Below are 22,642 nucleotides of genomic sequence, written 5' to 3'. Positions count from 1 at the left end.
TTCTGTGATGGCAACTACATCATAGCTCTCCTGCTGCACAATGACTTCCAGCTCCTTCTGTTTGCTGCCCATGCTGCGTGCATTGGTGGACTTGCATGTTTCTGCAAACGTTATTCATATACATGAATTATAGGTGAAGCTTTCTGAAACTGCACAAATAGATTAATTGCTCTGAAGGTTTCTGACATATGTATTTGTAAATATATGACATAAAAATAGAATTTGTCTTCTCTGACATCAAATTAGCAAGAATCAAAATTCAGCCTGGCACGAGGAAGAACAATGTTGCTGAAGGTGATAAAAGTTGTACAGGTTTACTTACACAACTCATGTTGGACTATAGTTTATATACTAATTATACATTAAAGGTAGCTAATACTTTCTCATATAAAATAGTCTCTTCAGTTGGATTAAATGCTGTACTAATTACAGTACTTAAAAATTCTTATTTCCTATTTTGTAATTTATATTCTCTCAGTTTTTCTTTTTTGTGTGGAGAGGAAAAGTCATATAGGGCAAACACATTTTACATTTATTCCTCATCTGTGCCTCCTTCTCTGTTTCTTTCCTATTCAGAAGTTCATAGAGTTTGAAGATGCACTGGAGCAGGAGAAGAAAGAACTACAAATCCAAGTGGAACACCTTGAATTTCAGACTCGACAGCTGGAGCTGAAGACCAAAAACTATGCGGATCAGAGTAAGCAAAGTTGTACACCAGCCATGATTATATGCTTTGCTTATCACACACATATGCTGCTACTTTGAAAATATTTTTGTACTTCTTATTTGTTTTAATGTAATTTACACAAAGCCTGAAATGCCTGGCTATCCCTTACTTTGGTATAAAATTCTGAGCCTTCTAAATGATGAGATGTATCCATGTGAATTTAGTAGAGGCTTCATTGCTTTTTTTGTGTGGGGCTTCAGATGCAAGATTTGGGCCATTGGTGAAGCTTCAGAACCTGGTTTCCAGTTTCTCCTTGTCCCTGAAGGGATCCTCACTTTTTTTTCCCCATATAAACTATATCACATATAGTTGTTTGTTTGTTTATTTATTTTTACAAATACTTCCTTAACATGCGGCTGTGTTTTGTTGGCTGAGGCTCCCCTTAGAATTCATTGGTGTTTTGCCCAGTACTCCTGCTCCTCAAATAGCCAGAGGAACCCATCCCAGAGAATAATTTAGATTGTTGTCAAACTAGGACACTTACGAGGCACCAGGCTACTGCTGAAGAACTCTGCTTCTACGGTCTTATTGCAGTATTTGGTCTGCTCGTTTTGGGAACATGCAGGTACCCATGAATTGAGTTTGTAATGAAGACCAGATCCCACAATGTGCGTTTTTCTGTTTCTGTTTGTTTTGTTTAGTAGGTATAAATTAATTTCTAACAAAATAGGCCTTGAGACTTGTAGTTTCTTTTGAGAGCCTAATGTGTGTTAGCTGATGGTTGGAATTTTCTCTTGGTAGTTTCACGACTGGAGGAACGTGAATCAGAAATGAAGAAAGAGTACAATGCTCTACATCAGCGTCATACAGAGGTAGGATGTCATCTCATTATTTCTAAATAAATAAACTCCTAGGCTATGTGTAAAGTTGTGTCAAAGAAATCAGCTTTACGGTACTAGTGATGATTAGATCTTCTGAACTTTGGGAACATCAGAAATATCTGAATGGAGGGTGTAAAGAGGATGGAGCCAGGCTCTTTTCAGTGGTGCCCAGTGACAAGGCTGTAGGCAACTGGCACAAACTGGAACATAGAAGGCTCCCTCTGAGCTGAAAACTAAAAACTTCCTTTCTGTGAGGATGATGAGCACTGGCATAGGTTGCCCGGAGATGTGGTGGATGCTCCATCCTTGGAGATATTCAAAAGCTCATGGTCCTGGGCAACTTGCTCTAGGTGACCCTGTTTGAGCAGGGACGTCACACCCAGTGGACACCAGGACGTTCTTTCCAACCTCAGCTGTTCTGTGATTCTGTGAACAGTGCCCCACTACCTCATCTCCCACTGCCAGCGAGCCTCCAGGAGACTTACATTATTTTTGGATATGCCCTTTCATGGCTCTTCTGTTATGAGATTAAGCTTTAAGTCATTCCTGATGCTGTTTGCTGTCAGATTTTCTGTGAGATTAGTCCATTCACTTACATCATCAGCTTAGGAGACAAGAGCACAGACAAGGAGATGTGCAAAAAAAGAAAGGGAATTGTAAATGGATGCTGGAGAAGATAAACAAAAGCAGAAAATGAGTCTTTTCTTCTCCTCAGTTTGGCTCATGGATTTTTCCCTCCTCACAGATGATCCAGACCTACGTGGAACACATTGAGCGATCAAAGATGCAGCAGGTTGGGGGAAATAATCAAACTGAGGGGAGTCTACCTGGGAGAAGGTAGGGCCATAACCTCTCCATGTAATGTATGCCATCCGGGAACTTACAAACCAACTGTGCGTATTTGAGAGAGAGAAACTAGAAGCAGGATCTTTCCTTGTGGGCTTGGATTGTAGTTGAAGCTTTTTTGTAATGGGTTGTGGGTGAGTTGTGGGTATGTTTTCTAATGCTTGACGACGAGGAGCTTTATGTGCTATGTTACAAACCTTAAGCTTTGTCACACTGCTATTGATGGGGGGCCTCTGGAAAAATACGTTTGTATTCTCAGGTAGCATGTAAAAGGTTTATCTATAAAATGGATGGAGGTGTCAAATAAAGTATTTGTGTGCGTGTGTCTTTGTATGTGTTACAGCCAGCAAAACCGTAGCAATTAAATGTGTTAGCCATTACAGAAAGCTTCCCTTGAAGAAACAGGGAAAAAAAAATCCTGTCAGTCAGTCACTCAAGACACCTACTTAGGCCCAAGAAATTGATTTTCCACCCTCCCCACCTGCCCCTGTTTTCAGAGCACCAAAACAGTAAGAACCAGTCTATGTTTGAAGGCAGCAGTGGTAGGAAAGAGGTTCAATATATAGAAAAACTAGTCTTTTGTAATCTTAAGACAAATTTAAAGCACAAATGTTGCAGTTACATTGATTTCAGTACAGGTACATCTGGTTTTAACTGGTATGTGAAGGAACCAAATGCTTTCTCTCTGATGATACTATATACCTGTAACATTGCCCACAGAGTGAGAAGAAGAAGTGATGTTCCATAAATACTGGTTGGAGAAGTAATAGCACACATAACACATAATCTCCTCAGATTAAGCATAATCTATTAAATCACTCAGCCATAAAAAAGATGTTTTATGTGGCAATTTTTATGCATGGTGGATTACTATTTGTGTTAATCTTCACATGCTAATGAGATGATTAATTCTATAGTGACAGTGTCTAACCCAGGAAGTTTTAAACTAAAACAGTGTTTTCCAGGGGAACAATACTGATGAAGTAATATGCTGCAGGAGATTAAATCTTTTTGTTGTCCTTGCCTGTCTTTTTTTTTCTTCTGGCCTTGAGGAATGTTAAAAGGTTTTGTACACATGCTGTCCACAAGCTATGAAAAATAGATACAGTACCAGCTGCACAGGAATACCCAGAAAAGAGTGCCTGCTAGGTGTGTCCTCCCTCATCTCTTACAAAATATGTGTGGCTGATCTTGGTATTAACCAAGATCTGTGAACTTCAGATGGTTAATATCACTGAACTTCACTCAAAACCCAAATCTTGAGAAGCATTAGGCTAAGAAAAGGAGTGGAGATGGCACATCAGACTATATACAAAGGGCAGCATGGGCAAAGACATGGAGATGAAAATACTGGGAAAACAGATAAATGGAAAGCCATGAAGGTTTTTGAGGTATTGTTTGGTAGAGATGATGAAATGCAAAAGAAGAGCTTTGAGCAAAATTTGGAGATGAAGGAAGAGCAAAATTATTTGAAATTAAGAATAAGGAAATATATTAAGAATAAAAGAAGAAGTGAGAATATTTTAGTAATTTGTATTTAGGTCTGTAACAGTTAAATACCAGAATGTCAGTTGATTTGGGGATAATGTAATAGAAAGGAAATTTCAGGTCTTGGCATAGGACATGTAAATACCCACTGTCTGCGATAGCTCCCTGTTGCTCCTCCTGTTGCTGCATTGGACTGCTCTGGAAAAGGCCGAATTAAAATTGCCAAAGTTTTGACTGTGTATTCTAAGAAAGAAAAAGGGAGAGAAGAAGAGACCCAACCCCACCTTGTCAATGGAAGAGGCTTGAAGGATGGAAAGGGAATAGTAAAAGACATGAATCTTCAGAAACTTTGGTAACTAGTTTGGGAGTCCTGACAGGTTCCCTGCAGCCTTAGAGTCATACAATATCCTGATCTGGAAGAGACCCACGAGGATCATTGAATACAACTCCTGACCCCACACAGGGCAACTTAAAGATTAAACCATATATCTGAGAGCATTGTCCAATCACTTCTTGAACACCGACAGGCTTGGAGGCATGACCACTTCCCCGGGGAGCTTGTTCCTGTGCTTGACCATCCTCTCAGTGAAGAATTTTTTCCAATACTGTCTATTTGCTATTTCATTACCTCTCATAATAATTAAAGATACTCTGTACCCTTGACTGCAAGAATAACTTGCAGCTGGAAGATACTGGTGTCTCAAAGAAAGATTCTTTCTTTATTCTGAATCAGTTGATAAGATTTTTATATTCTCATTTGTAACGCTACCAAAGCCTTACATAAAGGAAGGAAAGACACAGTTACATGTGAATCAAGGGGGACTATTTACCTTTCCTCTTTTGACAGTTGAATAGTCCTTTCAGAAAAGATTATCTTACAGTATTTCTTCTAGAGAGGAGTAACGAAAGGCTGTTGTAGCTGTTGAGTGGGCTGTGAGTTATGTCTCTGGTCTATTTTCTGCAAAACAGTAAATTAGTCTCACAACAGAGGTTGTGGTTTAGGAGAACAGTAATTACAGAATACAGTGTTTGGGATCTGGCTAAAATTGGATTGTCTAAAATATAAAAATCTATTAGGAAAAAAAATCAAAAGATAAGTGGCAGCCCTCCTAGGCAAAAGAGGCAGGTGTGAGGGGTGTAGAAAGCAAGAGAAGACATGATGTAAGAGAACCAGTAGTTTGTAGGTGTTCTGTTCATAAAATCTCCCTTCTCAGACTATTTTTCTTCTTTCTCCTCTCCCCCTTGCAGTATGGAAGTCCACAGTGAGCTCCCAGAACATGGTCTGATCCTAGTGTTACAGCTGAAATGGGATAAGTGCGTTAGGCTTGTTTTCCTTCCCACTTATCCTCTGTAAATAAGAATATATCTGTGGAAATACTTAAACAGTAAAATATAAAAGTACCGTAAGCAAAAGCATGCTTATGGCCTCTCTCTTTTAAAGGAAGGTTCATATATGCACCTGCCAAATTAGTGTTTGACTGCATGGTAGAAATTGATTTTAATGAGATTTTCCTTCCCTAACTTTAAAATAAGCTAATATTAATTGTAACCTTGTGTTATCATTCTGTGAAAGATGCACAGTGAAAAGTTACTGGTTGTATCTGCAAGACTGCCATTCTCTGGGATGAAGGGCAAAACAAGAATTGCCTCTTCAGATTAAATCTGAAATCAGCCTTTTACCCTTTTAAATGTGGCATATTGCCAGTCTCCTTGGAGAGGGGAAAAAAGAGAAACACTTTATGTCTATGAAGACCCCTAATGGGGCTGTGATCTCAGTTTGTAGGAACGGCCAGTGGGAAATGGGACTTTTTCCTTCATTTCAAGCTTTGCACTGTTTGTGTGTGTGCGTGTGTGTAGCTCTGTGTTTGTATATGCTAGTGCACAAGCACTCGGGTCAGATGTGTGTTTTTATGTCACTGCACAGCTGCGTGGGGGCGAACACCAGCGTTGGTGTATCTTGGTGTACTGGGAGGGACACGGGCATAATTTCTCACAGCCTGTCACTCATATTTGGGTGCATTTATTTATTTTAATCTGTGGACGTGCTTGGGTGTGTTAGACTGCATAGGGATGTGTATTTGCATCAGACCGTAAGTACACCAAGTATGTTTGCCTGCCACTTGGGAGAGGTTTGTGCAAGAACTGTTGGGGGGGGGTGTATATCTGCCGCCATCCAAGAATGGTAATGGGTACGGTGCACACTTCCACACGGCGTGGATTACAGTGCATGTGTACACCCTGTCTGTTGTAGGGTTGCATGTTTGCATGACCTTTGCTCTCTAATGGTTGTTTTTTTGTCTTGCTTTTTGTGTGATTGCTGCTCTGTTTTGGCTGTTATGTTTATGTCACTGCAGTCATCGCCAGTCATGGAGGAAAAGGTAAATCCTATTGCTGCATCCTAACTTTGTTAAGCCTAGTTTTGGAGGTTGCTGTTGAGTGGCCATAGTGTGATACTGGGAATGTACGGTACTGGCGTGTTTGCCCTCTTTGTCTACTGGCACCGGTGTTAGACGTGCTTGTTCGGGTGAGGCAGAGGGAGCCACCACACTGCTGGGATAACACATCAGGAAGAAGCTTGTGTGCTCAAATGCGGAAGTTCAGTCCCAAAACAGGATCAGCCCTCTGTGATTGGACATTTACACTTCACATCCTAGAACATTTTAAAAAGTCATCTTTTTCCCCTTATTTTGCTATTGCGTACAAGGCATGCATATTTTCTGAGCGGGGCAGAAAATGTGTATCACTGTTAGTAGCTCTCCAAGGGCACTTTTGACTTTGAGTGGGAAGTGAGTTCTGTGCCCAGAGCCTACAAAAAGAGCACTTCTCCTCTTTAAATGCTGGCAAACAAATTGTAGTTTTGTTATGTTTTATAAGCTTAGGATGTTACTTGTAGAGCATCCTGATCCCAGGGTTTGGCTGCTGCAAACCATTATTGAGGAGTTTGCTGTTTACCTTGTAATGCAAGGTGGAACTAACCAAGTGTTAAGAGTCACCCTGTACTGGAGGGAATTGTGTGTATGAAGGTTACTCCAGTGCTAAAAATCTAGACCAGCCCTGAGGATACTCTAAAAGTTCTTCGAAGACTGGTAGTCAACTACAGGACTGCAAAGCTAAAGTTAGCTCTTTGGTAGCGTTTGCTCTTTCTCCTTCCCTGTGAGGTTCAGTAGAGGCTGGAAGGTGTTTCCAAAGAAACTTGGCAAGGATATTTCCTAACAATCTATATTAGAATCCTTTCCTGGAGATCCTAGAGCTTCTGACGCTATGGAGACTTTGTACCTCTGTTCTCTGTTTAGCAGGGACTGTGAACTTTGTATGTTCACCGTACATTCACTGGGGTGCTGTATTTCCTTGCATGTTAGATGTGCATGTATTTGTATATGAATGTAGAAATAAGCTATGGGTTCCCAAAAGATAGCTGATAGAGATTACCTGAAGAGGAAGTATAATTGATGTCTGTCTCAGTGTATGTTTGGGATGGCTCATATTTCTCAGTGCTGCTAGTGAGTTACGTCAGACCATCCCAGCATAGTCACAAAAGCGTTTATATTATACCATGTTGTTAGATATTCTGACTGCACCTCTTCTTTTGCAAGGAATATTTTGCAGTTATAGGAAGTTTTCTCCAGCTACATACACCTGTGAAACATGACTCCCTTAGGACCATGATTCTAACCTAAGGAAGAGGAAAGATACGAAACCAATGGTTAAAGCAGCTCAAGAAATGGCCTATTTTTTTTCTCCCTGAAAAGAATGGTTCTTTTGAAGTAGACTCTTTGGGACCCTTGAATTATTTCTTTAACTTTAAAACTAGGAATTGTCTGTCTTTGTGGCATAAAGTTCTAATTTCTAGTTTTGAATCTCTTCATAATCTCTTATACATGACTGACTATACTTTTTGTGACTTTTACATCAGTACAGTGCCAAGGGTGAAGATTTCAAATTAGGGGAAAAATTTCCCTAGTATGTTACTCAGAACCTTAAAACACGGCTATTAGAAACTTTCAGGGTCTTGGAATGATAATAGTAGGATAAAGAGAGGTGAATGCAGGAAGACAGGCAGAGGTAACTGTACTTTGGCATCATCACCTCTTAGGAGCATGTGTAAATGGCAGGGTAGAGGTCATAAATCAGTACTTAGGCAAACAGCAGTGGAATGTTTTCTATAAACCTTCAGCGATTGTTAATATTTAAAAGTAACAAGCACCAAGATATCTTTTGAGTGGAAAGGGTACAAGGAAATGGATAATCCCTATCATATATGAATCTGGTTTTGAACCTGTCGAAAGATGATTGCATCTTCTCTGTGAAAGAAAGTAAGGTTAATCAGGTTGTGTCAATGACCTGTGTTCCTCTAAAGTACAGTTACGTGTAAGAGAGTTTGTCTATGAAACTTCCATGTATAAGTCTTTAGGATCTTCAGGAGAGGCTTTTAGTGCAGATTCTTAGGAAAAGTGCATCCCAAATCTCCTTGTTGGGCCACACTGGAAACACCTTTCTGCCCCTTCTGCCTATCCAAGATAGACCACAGCAAGTGATGGTGCCTCAGCACGAGTGACACTGATGGAGCAGTGCAGCACGCTGTGTCAGCCGGGCAGTGCTGAGAATGGAAAGGTTGGGCATTTTGGTCTGCTCTGTGAACATTGTCTTCTCTGCTAGACAGTCCACCTCCTTCCTTCATAAATGAGCTGGCTTGTGCACCATCTCCATGTTAGTGTGTTTGCACACATCCTGGGGGGCCTTAGATCTTGCTGCAGTTGTTTCTCCCACAGTCAGGGGAGAGGTGGTTGTGATGGTTGCCTAGCCCGGTCATGAGGCCATTGCTGATGATCATTAAAGAAGGGCACATGAAGGTCTACTTGTTACTAACACTGGTGTGCGGAAGAGCAGATTTCATCACTCCCCACACCGATAAGCGGAAGCCCCATACAGGAGTAGGTGAAGTGCCATGACTTCTCTGTGGGTGCATGTCACACAGAGGATCAGCAGAGATCTCTGCAGGGCCACTGGAGTCTGGCTAGTGGAGGCTGGGGATATCTCCTAAATGGATATGTGCTCTGTCCCTGCTTCTCTGGCACAAAACCAGTTGCCGATTTCGGCATGCTGCAGCCTTTTCCACCTGCACTGCTTGCTCTAGATTTTCTGCCACTGGAACTTGGTGTGCCAGCTTTTATATTCCGAATCAACCCGCAGCTAGTTAGTCACCCGCAATTGCCAGAAAGAAGAGGATGAAGAAAACATCTGGCAATATGCATTCATTTATACCTTTGTTTAATTTCTGAATTTTGAGCGCTTTGTAAAATGGATATGGAGAGGGGATAAGAGAGTACAAGTATTATTTTTCGTGCTTAATATTGGAAGTGATCCAAAAACCTCTGATTTCTGCTGTTGGAGCTAACCAGATTTGGGGTGGAATGTACAGAAGTGCCATGTAGGTGACTCTGACTTAAAGCCTCTTTGATGACATCTCTAGGATCTATGGAAGCTTTTTTTTTTTTTTTTTCTCTTCTGTGAGAGTTGTTTGCTGTGGCTTGTTTTCCCAAACTGGCTGATGGTTCTGCACTTTTTCATTCCCCCCAAAATGTTTCATACTGATGAAGTCAGTCGTGCCTGTTACAGTCACTTCACCCCCCCCCCCCCCCCGCCCCGCCCCGAGTCTCCCCAGGAAAGAGGTATGGTTCTAGCAGTAGATACTACGGGTCTGAGTAGACAACACCATGGAAGTGGGGGAGCTGGGAGTTCATACAGCTGCTACATGAGGGGAAGGAGTGCAGTTGAATTTCTAGTTATTAATATCTCACATAAGCTGTTTCTTTTCTATAAGAACCTTGAAAACGGCTAACAGATTGGTTTCCACTTTCTCTCTTTTTCTCTGTTTAGCAGGAAGGAACGTCCTAACTCTCTGAATGTCTTCCCCCTCGCGGATGGCATGGTACGTGGGCAGATAGGGGCCAAGATCATCCCAACACTGGACCACTGGCACCTGAGTGACCTCAGCCAGCTGCAGTCCAACTCCAGCTACAAGGTTTTATAGACCGTCATGGAGCAAGGGTTTCCCACTCTCCCACTGTCAATAGCATCCCACATTTTCATTAAGATGGAGACCAATCTGTGTCCATAACCCTTTGCAGCCTCTCCCTGCTGTGCATCTGCTCCCGTGGTAGCTGTGCTGTAGGTGGGAGGATATTCTTTTGCTGATCTGGCATATGGTGCGGGAGGGATTTGACACAGCTCCTCATGCTTCTTGTCTCAGTGATAATCTCCTTTACTTGGCTGGCCCCAAGTTGAGAGGAATGTGTGGGGAGGCAGTTAGGGATTTAGGGAAGATAAATCCTTCACTTTTTTGTAGTTTATTTGGGAGAGGAATTGGTGGAACCTGTCCTCTTTCTCCCCCTCGATAAGAGCAGTGCTTTTATACCTCAGCTGGGACCAGGGATTGGGTTGTGCTTGCTCACCAGTGTTTGTCCTTTTTGACTGATCACTGTTCTGGCCTTCCTATCTTCAGTGAAAAGGGCTCCTAATCCTTTCTGGATGCCCAAGTCTTGGACTGTGCTTAAAGGTCTTCTGTTCCTCACACATCTAGTCATTGCTCTAGACTTGCATTGTCTACCTTCAGTACGCTTGTCATCTTCAATGTGCTGCCGTCTGCACTTGGGCTTGCCAAAAAAAATTAACAGCATTGCATTGAAGCAGCTGCATGGTTCTGCCTGTTGCTTGTGGTGCTCTGCTCTGTCATTTGGAGACTGGTCTGAGCCCAAAGACCCCGGTGTCGTACTCTTAGCTGATAGCTCACTGCAGTTGTTTACAGTTTAGACTATAGATGGTGATCCATATTTCCCATGAGGTGTACCTGTAGACTTCTCAAAGTCTTTGTGCTCAGGATCCCAGCAAATTCCTGTCTTTGAATGATGTTCCACAAATGCCTGGTGTCAGGCCTGAGAGCCAGTGGTGCATCTACCTAGCACAGCTTGCAATATGTCTACTGATACCTCACAGAGCTTCTGGTCTGCTTTAAAAGTGTCTGATGAATTTTCTTTCTCTCTGCCTGGAATTTGTAGAACATCAGGTATTTTATATGTCTATCTAAGGACTGGTCTCCTTTTGAGACGTTGTAAATCACTAATCCTATAAAATACATTGAGGCAGTAAAGGCAAAGGGCAGGAAAAAAAGAAAGAAGGAAAAAACCCAACTTGTTCTACCCATTCGGGATGTCTCCAGATTATATTAATGGTACTTTGGCCCGAGGGACTCTGCAGGTGATGCATAGCACAAGAAATTTACACAAATTCAATGTTTATGCAGAAAAAAAAGCAGCAACTTCCCTTTTTTAACACTACCTTTGTAAAGTAGCCAGGCCTAGCACAGCACAGACCTTAGCACTTCATCAACCTTCTGCCATCATGGAAGTTGGAAATCCAAATGCAAGATCTTTGGATAGGATGGAGTGACTGTTCTTGGAACCCAGCCCTTGCTGTAGTGTTAGAGGCACAGAAATTTGGCATACTTGCAGAATGCCAGTCGGGTCCTGCAGTCATTTCTGGCGAGCTTTGCCTGGAATTAGGGAATAGCAATGCCACGGTGCAATAACATAATTAAGGATGGTGGAAATGAAGACAAGAGCATGAATGTGTTTCTTCAGACTAGTGCTGTGCCAACACAACACTGCTGCAAGGACACAGACAGTAACCAATAATGCGCAGAGACCAAACTGCTTCTTGTTCTGGCACCAGTTTATTGCAGGGATCTCCAGGCAGTGCTGCACGCTATGGTTTGAACATGCCCTCAAGCTCTTTAGCAGTCAGATGCATGCAGCAGTGGTTGGTTTTTAGAGAAGAGCTGAGAGGACATTGGTGTTAGATCCATCTTCCACAGACTTGGTAAGGTGTAGTTCTTTAAGTGGTACCACTGCAGAACTTCTGAAGGAAGTTGAGTGGATCTCACTGATAACCCAGCATCTGCATTGCAGAATGCAACAGGAACTCAGATAAACTGAAAGCTTTGATGTACAAGTTCAGGTAAAGGGAGGGTTACTGACTGGATCTCTTGGTGATTTGGTGGTGATGGTGTCAGGCAAAAAAATCCATCTCTGGTTACAAGAAAGCTTTGTGCAGAAGTAGTGTGCTGCTCCAAATGTATTTGATGGGTAGTGCTGGGATTTGTGTTGGTGCTCATTAGGGAAACTCAGAAGTGGGATGCTGGGTTTAAAGAGGCTAGCTGGTAGGGTAGAGTTAGAGAGCTTGGGCTGTGGAAGACTTGGATGGGGTAGTGTGTTACAGAGGGTTTCCCAAGAGTATGGAGCAAACTTATGAATAATTAAAGGATGTAATTGACTGACTTACTAAATTTGCAATTTGGAATGGAGATTTTCCTCCTGCAAGCTTCTTGCACACTCTCTGACTGGAATGCTGTTTCTTAAATATTTTGCATGACTGAAATCTCAGCAGTACTGCTCATGCACTCATTGCCTCTTCTTCAGCAGCTCTGATCTTTTGCTGACATCAACTGCACACATGACTCACTTTCCCAGTATGTATATCCTGACTCTTCTGAGTAGTTTTCCTTCTCCATGGGGCCATACTGTAGTTATATTTTAAGTGTCTGTGTATACTTATTATTATTTTCTGTTTTAGTTGCTGTCATTATTTTATTTTTACATTCAGTTATACATTTATTTTATACAATGTTTTGGAGATGAAAGTCCTTAACATTTTTGTTTTTATGTACTATGCTTTCAGTGTTATAACCATACAATTGTGGCTTCTCATGGTGACATATGACTGCTATGAATGTTGGGCCTTTGCAATGCATTTTGGAGGTCACTACTACACATTTGATGTTTAGGAGGTTGACAGGTATGGCTGTAGGTAAGTGGAGAGTATTCTTTGGGTGAGCTATGGGTTATGGAGAATGCCTCCTATGCTGTAGAGGAGAGCTGTACACTTAGTGGATTATTTAGCATTGACGGAGAACTTGGGACAGTAGAAGGAAGATGCCAGCAAAGTTTAATAGAGCTTCTGGACTGTGAAGAGGAGCACCTTGGTAGTATTTGCATTTGGGAGGAATTTCTCCAATGCAGGCTGGTAGGTTGATAAAGTATGTTTTCTAGGTAAATATAAAACTCGGATGTATAACCAAAGAGTAAGTGAAAGAGCAGGGTCATTACTCACTGGTGTGTTCTGGGTGAGAGGCAGATTATGTCAATAAACAAAAAATTACAGCATATCTCTGATACAAATATTGCCCTATAGACACTGATCATAACAGGGTTTCTGAATGACATCTAGTTCTTAAGAACAAGGAATGACATGTGGACCCACCTGGATGTCCTTTTACATTGCTAAGATACTCATGGACTTTGGTTATGCTTATAGACTTAGAGTGGGTACAAGAACATCTCTGAATCCTTTCATCCAACAGCATTTTTGTTTGGGGAAAGAAGTTGCACTTCACACTTGATACTCGTCATCGCTTCATACATTAGAAAGCACAGTAGGCAGACTGCAGTTGAATTAGTATAAGGCTTACTGGATCATATTTGTTCTCAAAAACCTGGTTTGATTTTTTTTCTGTATGTATTAGGAAAGTAGCTCCTGAAACAGGAATATGAAGTAGAGGTGGGAAGTGTGGTTTTCACATGTAGCAGTCTAAGTGAAAAGTCCCTATCTCAGTCTTGATGCTAAAATCAGCAAAAGTGCAGGAGGATGATTTGAATGTCCACGTAGGTGCTGTTTGGACTAACAATGCAGAAACTATATACAAAATGTGGATCATATTTAATGGTAATGCAGTTTAAAAAAAAAATCTTAATTTCCAATGTAAATGCACAGATGCAGTGTAAAACCTTTGACTTCCACAGTGCAATGTACAGCGGGGTATTTTAAGATGAGCATGCAAAGGCCAGTCTAATTAAAGGAAGATCTTAGTAAGATTCCATTTAAAAAAAAAAAAAAATGGCTGCAAAGGGTTAAGTCACCATTTTTTTCAGTCTTCTATCTCATCCCATTTTGAATCTTTTTGTCATGTTGTGAAGTTACTATTAGAACAGGAGAACGAGACTTCCAAATTAGTGAAGTGAAACAGCATCACAGCTCCAGCATTGGGAGGTTCAGAGCAGCCTCTGAGCAGAATCATGATATTTCTAGTACTTGCACAGGAGGGGAGAGACAAGTAGTAAAGACAAAAGCTGGGTCTGGATGTGCAGATGCTGAATGTCACTGCACCCAATTGCAACTATTGTCACATATAACTCTCCACATTAATTTTGTCATCTCCCTGCAGGCAGTAATTAGAGTGTGCTGCCGTGAAGCATGGGGAGATCTCATTTGGGTCTGGGAGTGATCACAGCATTGGTCAAGACGTTAATTGGCTGATTGTGAAGCGGTGCTGCTTTAATAGACAAACAAGGGTCACTGTAAAATCCTGACAGAGCCTGGAAAGCCTCCTGTGTTTTTCAAGAGGTGATATTACAAGAAATGGGGCTGTAATGTCTGTAAAACTGAGAGCCATTTGTGTGCATTTCACACTGGGAATCCATCTCCTATGTTAATTTGTCAGCTTCTGATTTTTGAACTCTTGGGTCTTGTCATCCTGTCATTTGAAGTGGGGAGACCACACCTGTTTCTACTGTGTTGTCAAACTGGACCCATGCCTGGCTAGCCTCTGCATAAAGTGGTATGGGGACATAGGTCTCCTGTGCTAGCAAAGTCAGACCATCCCAGCGTGGTATCTGCTTTGCTTCTGCAGTTTAGTGTCAGAACCACTTTGCTGTTCTTTCATCCAGGTTGTGTTGATGCTCTACAGTAATGACGTCATCCAGGACCTCCGAGAGGCCACTTCACATCCTTCCCAAGTAATACCCATGTTGCCTTCCAGTCTTGGGAAATGCTGGCCTGTCTTACTGCAAGTGCCAAAGCCCATCAGCTTCCACTATAGTCAGTGTGAGCTGCAGGTGCTTTTCACTTACGATAAGGCTACCTTTCCTTGAGGTGCATGATGAAGAGATCGCATACTGATGTGACTTGTGAAGAACAATGTTTAGTAGTAGACGAGGAAGGATATCAGTTCTTTCTCAGGTGGGATTTGCTTGCTGAGTTCAGCACGAGAACTCACTGCTTCATTGCGGTTACAGTGCCTGGTGTTACCAGCCAGCGCTGGGCGTGTAGCTGGTACAGCAAGCAAGACTCATTCTCCATAATGCTTTAAGGCAGCCATACACCAACACATGGGAGATTAATTGAAATGTATAGCTGTGCTTTTCCCTTTTTGTTCTTCCCTTACCCTGGAATTGCCACAGTGTCCTCAAGATGAAATGTCTGAATCTGGGCAGTCCTCAGCAGCTGCCACACCAAGCACCACTGGAACCAAGTCCAACACTCCAACGTCATCTGTGCCCTCTGCTGCCGTCACACCTTTGAATGAAAGCATCCAGCCCATCAGTGAATACAATGGCACAACCAAGAGCAATAAGAGGGCACGAGAAAAACGGAACAGCCGGAACATGGAAGTCCAGGTCACACAGGAGATGAGAAATGTCAGCATAGGTAAGGGAGCTGGAACTTGAGTACTTGGTCGTTAAAGTAATTGACTTCGCAGTGCTTTGTGTCCCTCTGTTACAGGAGGAGGCTGGGATACTGAGGAGTAATCATCTTCATAAGTATAGAATTTGAGGTAGCCTTACTTAGAAAGATACATGAGCAAGACAGGGCTAGAAGTTTTCTGGGTAGCAAATTATTAAAACATCAGTAATATGAATAGTTTCACAAATACACAGGATGGGAATAGGTTATAGAGTTCAGTCCCATGCATTTGCATTCATCCATGTCATAGAACCTCTTTCATGAACAGTCAAGTCCCATCTTAGTCTAACTGAGCTTTTGGAAAGCTGTTTCTGGACCTCATCAGTATGATAGTTAAAAGCTTCCATTTAGTTTTCTCTCTGGATTTATTCGTAAGTATTTTATATCCAGTTGTTTGTATGCCAAATTTGTCAGTCGGGTTAAATATTTTCCCTTCTATGTGTTTATCCCACACCTTGATGTGTTTAAAAATAGCAATTATATCCAGTTTTTTTTCTCAGCTAAATAAGCTGTTTTCTTTTAGTCTATTTCTCATATAAGAAACACCCAAATCTTTGGAAGTTACAGTTGTTTTCTTTCCACTTCCTGGAGTCCTTTAGTAATTTGCATTCATGATTTCTAGTCAGGAAAGCCATCACCTAAGCCTTTAGCACCAGAATATTTAAAATGGTGTAATAACATGATGAAAGCCCCTTTCTGTGCTTTTTAATATAGCTGTGCCAATGTAGTATCTGAGAAACTCCCAGCTTGTATTGTATTTAGACTTGCAGCAGCGTTCAGAGATGAGAAGTGGTTTGTTTTACAGGTCCACTTACATACAAAAGGACTGTAAAACTAGCTGAAGATCATAAGGAAAGTCTGTACAGGAGCGCAGGGATGAATGTAGGTCCCCAAGGTTAGCATCTACCAGATGATCATCCTTTTTCCCAAGTAATACAGAGGAAATTCCTCTGCTAACCTTCACAAGCTGGTTCCTAACAAATTAAGACTATAAACCAACACGTAACACGTTTTGTAGAGGCATTTGAATGAGAACTGTCATGACTGAGTCCCAATCTGTATTTATATTAGCAGCTGAGGGGGTCCCAGGGTCACAGATGTCGTTCTGCCAAAAACCAATGTAGTTTTCCATAAAAGCATATGGCTTCTGCATAGCCAGCTGTTAAATGTGATCTGTTCGGTGATCCTGGACAAGGCAAGTCAGTATAAACACTGGTATCAGAGAAACTGAGCACGGATGTCAGTAGTTCGAATGCCCACTAAATACTTATCCTTATTTTTACAGTTGCTGCTTTACAAGCTCGTTTACCATCCATAGCTTTCTTGGGTCAAAGTCTGCTCCCTTCTAGATGTGTGCAACTCTGAAGTCATTGTGCATGTGACAGCTGCTTTTTTCTTGGTGGAAGTACTGTGTTGTGGAATCCGCTCAAAGATAGTTGTATCTTTCTTGTGTGCTCTGCATATTCAACCTTTCATCTGTTTCTCACACGTAATGCAGAATCAGATCTCCATGCTGAGGAGAAACACAGATACTTGAATTTTTAGTATGTATTTTATGCATCTATAATTAAAATGTCTGTCAGTGATGCAAATGCCTTAGAGCTGAACTACCAAAAAAAGGTGCTCAAAGGTATTTGCAGAAAAGCCTCCCAGCTTGAAAACCTAAAGAAAAAGAAGCCTCTGTTTCTCTCAGCTTGAGAACCATTGGTGTATGGATGCCTACTTTGGAAACAGATACACATCTCAGTTTGTCTTCAAACATGGCATGTATTGCCAGCTGGTGCACAATGCCAGCCTAAAAGAATAGAATTAACACTCAAGTTGTCATGGGCTTTGTATATTTGGCAACTGAGGCTCTTTGGAAAGGTCAAAAATTTCGCATCTAACATCAAGGGACTAAGGTAGTTTACAGATTAGGTCTCTAATCCGTCTGTAAACAGACACTGTGTTCATATTGCTTGTTTAGAATAGGTGCAAGTCTGGGCTTTTGGACAGTTTGCTATCCAATAAATGTGACTTGACAAAAGAGGAGGAAGTTCCTTATTAATTAAATACTGGCTTCAGGCTGTAGATTGTACAGAAACCAGAGTAGATTTCATGTATCAGTTTTTAAGCGAAATTTCACTGTAATGGGTATCTAAACCAGTTGTAGACTTGAGAATTTGTATTGAAAAATTATTTCTATTAAAACTAAATAGTGCCAATTCATAATTACAGTAGTCTGTGAAGCTATACAGAAAATCACTGTATTGTCTTTGATCTCAGCTAAAGTTGCATGGTGGTTGAAGAGTTTTTACTGATAGATAAAGAGTTTATTTTTAATTTATTTTAATGCATAAAGTATTTCTTACTATTATATTTTAATGAGGGTTCAGGCCAATGACCTTGGTGACACTCTGGTATGGTGGGGGGGAGGGGAAGCAGGAAGTCTTCCTGCTCTGGAATTGTGAGGGCACCTTCCCAGCACTGGTGCATTTGTGACTCTAGATGACCAGCCACTTTCTGTTCCTATTTCAAGACTTTGAACATGACACTATGAAGTTTTGAAACCTTGATATTCAAAGCTGCAAATGTCCCTTTGAAGAACACCATCCTGTGAAAGTCCTGATCCTATAGATCATATGTATTGTCTTACCTAGGAATGGGCAGCAGTGATGAGTGGTCTGATGTTCAGGACATCATAGACTCTACTCCAGAGCTGGATATGTGTCAAGACCCCCGCCTGGAACGCACTGGTAACAGGTATTGATTGTGACTTTTCACTGTGTGAAAAGCTCTTTTGCTTGATTTTATGAGGAGTAAGGAATGGATGCTGTGGCTCACACCGAGTTCAAGATGGAGCTTTTTTGAGAAAGTCCATATATTCTGCATAATGCCAATAGGAGGTGTCCTGACCTTCCTTGAGTTCTCCAGAGAAGGCAGATGTCTGCTGGTAATCTGCAGAAGGATCTGTCCAGCTGACCTAGGACTGGGCTTGTTTGCCTTGCTGGATCAGGAGGACAAGAGAGATGGAGCAGTGAAAGGTTTAAGACAGGCAAAGGGAACATGGGGGTAAGCTGTCAGGAGGAGGGAAAAGATGCATTTGTGTAATAAGAGATAGCTTTTGAATTCAGTTTTAAAACATCAAGCTTTTTTCAGTTTTAATTTTTGTAAGTGTTTGAAGAGCAGGAGCAGGGCTGCTCCACGATGGAGGACAAGCAGGAGTAACCCTAGCACTCCCAGTCCTGCAGGTTCTGAGCAGAGAGGGCAGAGCACTGATAACGAGCTCCATCAGCAGCCCCAGACAAAGCAAGGGGTTCAGTTAGGTCCTGGTGCTACCCATGAGCAGCAGGAGACAGGGCTGGAGACAGGTACACCTACAAGTGTAGCTCAGAGAAAGACTGAAGGTGCAGGCCAGAGGTTAAAGGGAGCCCTTAGACCATTGGGTGGTTGTGGGTCCCAGGCGAGGCTGGTCAGAGCAGTTTTGATCCCAGTGCACTCAGGACCTCGATGGAGTCCTCTGAATTAGCAGACTTTTACTGAACTACTCTGCTGCTCTGGTTCCTATCCATCACCTGTTTTGTGCTAATCCTATTTAGCTCCCTAAGGGCTATTAATTTAGCTGCCTAAAGTCTGTTAATTTTGGCACGGTATTTCTTTGAGGCATGTATTAGTCTAGAATTATTAGTCTAGGTGCCTTGATTAGTTTTACTAAGTTCTGGTGGTTAATTTGGCAGGATTCATTAATTTTTACCCTCATCTGGTGGGTAATTTGGCACTAGACCAGCAAAAAAAAAACCCTAGCTCTTACAGGTATGCAGAAGATAGTACCCTGACAAAGTTAAGGCAAGATTTTCTCACAGTCCTGTGAGAATCTGGACTGGATTCCCCCTGTTTGAGCACCCTCATCGAGAAGGATACGAGCAGCAAGAACAGATGTCACAGCCTTTCTCAACTGTGACACCACATACAGTTAAGGTCTCCTCACAATACATATGAGGCATGGACAATTTTTAGGGTCCAGTACAGGAGGAATCTAGGGTAGCCGAAAGAGCTCTGTGTGGGAAAGACAAAAGTGATGAGATCAGATTGAAAATTGATCTCATTGAAAATTGGTCAGACCTAAGGAAAAGAAGGGAACGGAGAGGATTGCTGCACTGGAAGCTCTTCGGGCGGTGATCTCTGATCCAGGTAGTGAGGCTGAAGGGTACAGGAGACACAAGCTAATGCTGCAGCTGCTGAACAGTGTGCTTGCTGCTTTAAAAGAAGAATGCTTTTGAGAGAGATACAACTTCTGAAAGTTGAGTGCTGAAGAAGTAGATTCAAGCTGAATTGGGTCTTCAGGTCAGATGCTGAGTGCTGGTTGCGTCTTGTCACTTGTGCTGTCCATTGGACTGCATGAACTGGTTAATCCCGGTGTAGTCAGGGCACCCATTTGTAACTCCTCAGTGCTTTCAGCTGTCTGGGGGGTAGCTGTAATTTTTCTGTTGAAAAAACCCACTGTTTTTTTTTTCCCTTTTCTCTGCAACATACTGTAACTCTGCAATATCAGAGACAGCAACTGCACCCCATTTGTAACTTCGAGGCTTTATCACCGAGATGTGATTTATCTAAGAATGAAATCACACAATTTGAGATATTCTCCAGTGGACCTTTCTGCTAGACTGCTGGAAAAATTGCACAGACTCTCTTCATGCTATCTGATTCCCCTCAAACAAGACAGGGCACTTAAAAGTGTTTTTACCCGCATTAGGGCCATTTTTTAGAGTAGGCAGTGACAATCCCAGAGGTTGCCTCACTCTTACCTCCTGTAACAGCTATTTTCTCTTTGAGCCATGAGACTGTCAAGAAATGCAAGAGGATTGTTGATGGTACCACAGACACGAAGAGGTGGAAATGTGCTCCCATATGATATGATTTGAAAACGTTAACTTTGATTTACCTTTAATGAAATACGTTTTGCTGACATGTGAGGAAGCATTCCGGCGCATAGAGTCACCCAGAGAAGAAACTAACCCTTCAGGCTAATTTCACGTACTAGTTGGCAAAGAAAAAAGACCATTGCTGTTTTCAACATTTGAGTCCTTATCTGATCTTACTGCTATCTGAGGTTGCTATCTAAATTGATAGGATTGTGGGAATCCTTGCAGAGTCTGCAAAGTCAGAGCTGAGAGCTTCTGCAAGTTGAAATTTTTCTATCAAATATTGAATAGCCATTAACTATTATGATTTAAAAGGAAGTCAGCTGGGTGAGCTTTGAGGTTGTGCTCGTTAGGTACTTGTCACTGATATGGGGAATAGAACATGCTTTTTTCATTACTCAGTATGTTCCCTGAATCAGCCCACAGTGAACAGGTGGAATGTACTCTCAAAGTTTTGATCACAATGGTTTGGGATGCTGCTCAGTATTTCAGAGAGAAATTTTCTAGCTTAAATGCTACCAAGTAACAAGAGTCCTTGTTTTTTTTCTTCCAACAACAGCCCAACACAAGGGATTGTGAACAAAGCATTTGGCATCAACACAGACTCTCTGTATCATGAACTTTCCACAGCAGGGTCCGAGGTTATCGGAGATGTTGATGAAGGAGCAGATCTGCTAGGTAAAAACTTGTTTAGAACCATTCTGTTTTCTCCGGTACAATGACAACTATATTAAGCTTCTTAGAAGCACTTACATTCTCTTTTTTTAAAGAATTTGGATGTTTAGCTGTTAAAAAAATGTCATGGAAATTGATACAAGTGACTGAAATATGTACCTGCAGTACAGTAATGCTTACTTAGAAAATATGCTGTTGGGTAACTTTTATTTGGGTTGTCTTTATGTGCGGAAGTTATTTTTCTATAGGATTCTCCCACACAAACAGTTGGAAGACAAAACTTGCTCCTTCTGCTTCCTCCCCCAAACTTCCCCTCCGCCCTGTAATTTTACACACTATCATTTTCACTTGGAATAAAGAGTTTGTTTGAAATTCACAAGAAAGTAACTCCTTTAGTTAAGTTCTTGAAGTTTAAATGATAAGGAGATATTATGGCCTGTACTGCGGTTTTTACCCTTTTATAGTCAGTCCAAGAGATGTAGTAAGGCTGATTTTGAAGAAGCTTGTAATACCTGAAGTCTGGTTATATTGCATATTCCTGACTAGGACTTAGAAGCAGTCAGAGAAGCAGCTTTGCCTCAGGTAGCAGTCTTAGCCCTTGCCATACTTTTTGGTGTGGGACTCTTGAGTATCTAGATCTTAATTAATGTCAGAATTTAATCAAGTTCTTAAGCCCTGCTGACTGTTTTCTTGAATCATGACAATATGAATGGTCTTTGAATACTTGGACAACACGGACAGCTGATGTAGTTTATAACTGTGTAGCTCACTTTCTGTTTTACTGCTTGATTTAAGGAGCGTTAGGAGACATGAGGACTCCAACAATATGCCTTTTATTCATTTAGTAGCAAGAGATCTGATCTGAAAGTGTACCTTTGCTTTCTGATGTAAGAGCTGCTTATGGATAATCTTGTAAGTTTGGTTCTATATATATATGTCCAGAACAGGATGAACTGAATCATATCACAGGCTTGCAGCAGCTCACCTTTGCAGAAATTAAATTAGGAAGATACCTGTGTCACCTTTGAGTCTTGTATTAGGACCCTCTAAAAGGGTATGTTTCTGAAGAGAGGATAGGTTTTACCCTATTCACCCAAGACTTAACCATAAAGACATGGACTGAAGACTGGAAAGGAGTTTCATGCAATACTTCTTGCTTTATCTAAGACAAAAATCTCTGAAATTCTCACTATTGTAGGCAGTATGCAACTGGAATGTAGGAACATGTTCCAGACTATCATCAGAACGCTTGCAATACCTTTTTGATATGGATAGGGGTTTTTTTAGAAGTGTGGTGCTAGCCCTGCAACATGCAAGAGAGCTCTCGTGCATGGATTGGTGACCATTGTCTGAAGTGTTGAAACGTCTATTCTTTCACCTCCAACTTAAGATTGCTGAAGAAAAAAAAATCTATGGAAAAGTCAAGATGAAAGCACAAGCTTGCTCTGCCTGCAATTGGAGCCAATGTGCAGATATGTACAAAATTATGAGTTTAGAAGGAAAAGCAAGATTTCCAGGTTTGAGAATCACTTGGATGCTAGCAGTCATTGCAGAAGTGCTGAGACTGCTGGTTAAAGTGAAGATGACAATAGAAACTACATGTGATGCTT

At 41.5% G+C, this 22,642-nt stretch overlaps 2 protein-coding genes across 2 annotated transcripts in view; both read left to right on the top strand.

The window, feature by feature from the left end:
* Nucleotides 1–576: 576 nt before the first annotated feature.
* Nucleotides 577–9,913, top strand: LOC104625699 (C-Jun-amino-terminal kinase-interacting protein 3-like; the record flags this gene model as incomplete). The annotated part of the gene is made up of 4 exons (XM_010293393.1): nucleotides 577–697; nucleotides 1,469–1,539; nucleotides 2,294–2,385; nucleotides 9,760–9,913. Coding segments are annotated over 4 exons (438 nt in total), but the record flags the coding sequence as incomplete, so codon positions are not given.
* A 5,275-nt stretch (nucleotides 9,914–15,188) lies between these two features.
* The window catches only part of MAPK8IP3 (mitogen-activated protein kinase 8 interacting protein 3), a 39,242-nt gene continuing 31,788 nt past the window's right edge, over nucleotides 15,189–22,642 (top strand). The window contains exons 1-3 of the mRNA XM_010293391.1: nucleotides 15,189–15,420; nucleotides 18,096–18,198; nucleotides 20,917–21,035. Coding sequence (XP_010291693.1) covers nucleotides 15,189–15,420; nucleotides 18,096–18,198; nucleotides 20,917–21,035 — 454 coding nt within the window. The remainder of the gene's footprint in view (nucleotides 15,421–18,095; nucleotides 18,199–20,916; nucleotides 21,036–22,642) is intronic.

The sequence above is a fragment of the Phaethon lepturus genome, unplaced genomic scaffold (genome assembly GCF_000687285.1).
Source record: "Phaethon lepturus isolate BGI_N335 unplaced genomic scaffold, ASM68728v1 scaffold5468, whole genome shotgun sequence".
NCBI classification, from domain to species: Eukaryota; Metazoa; Chordata; class Aves; order Phaethontiformes; family Phaethontidae; genus Phaethon; species Phaethon lepturus.
Note: the sequence above shows the minus strand (reverse complement) of the source record. Positions and strands in the feature narration are given on the sequence as shown.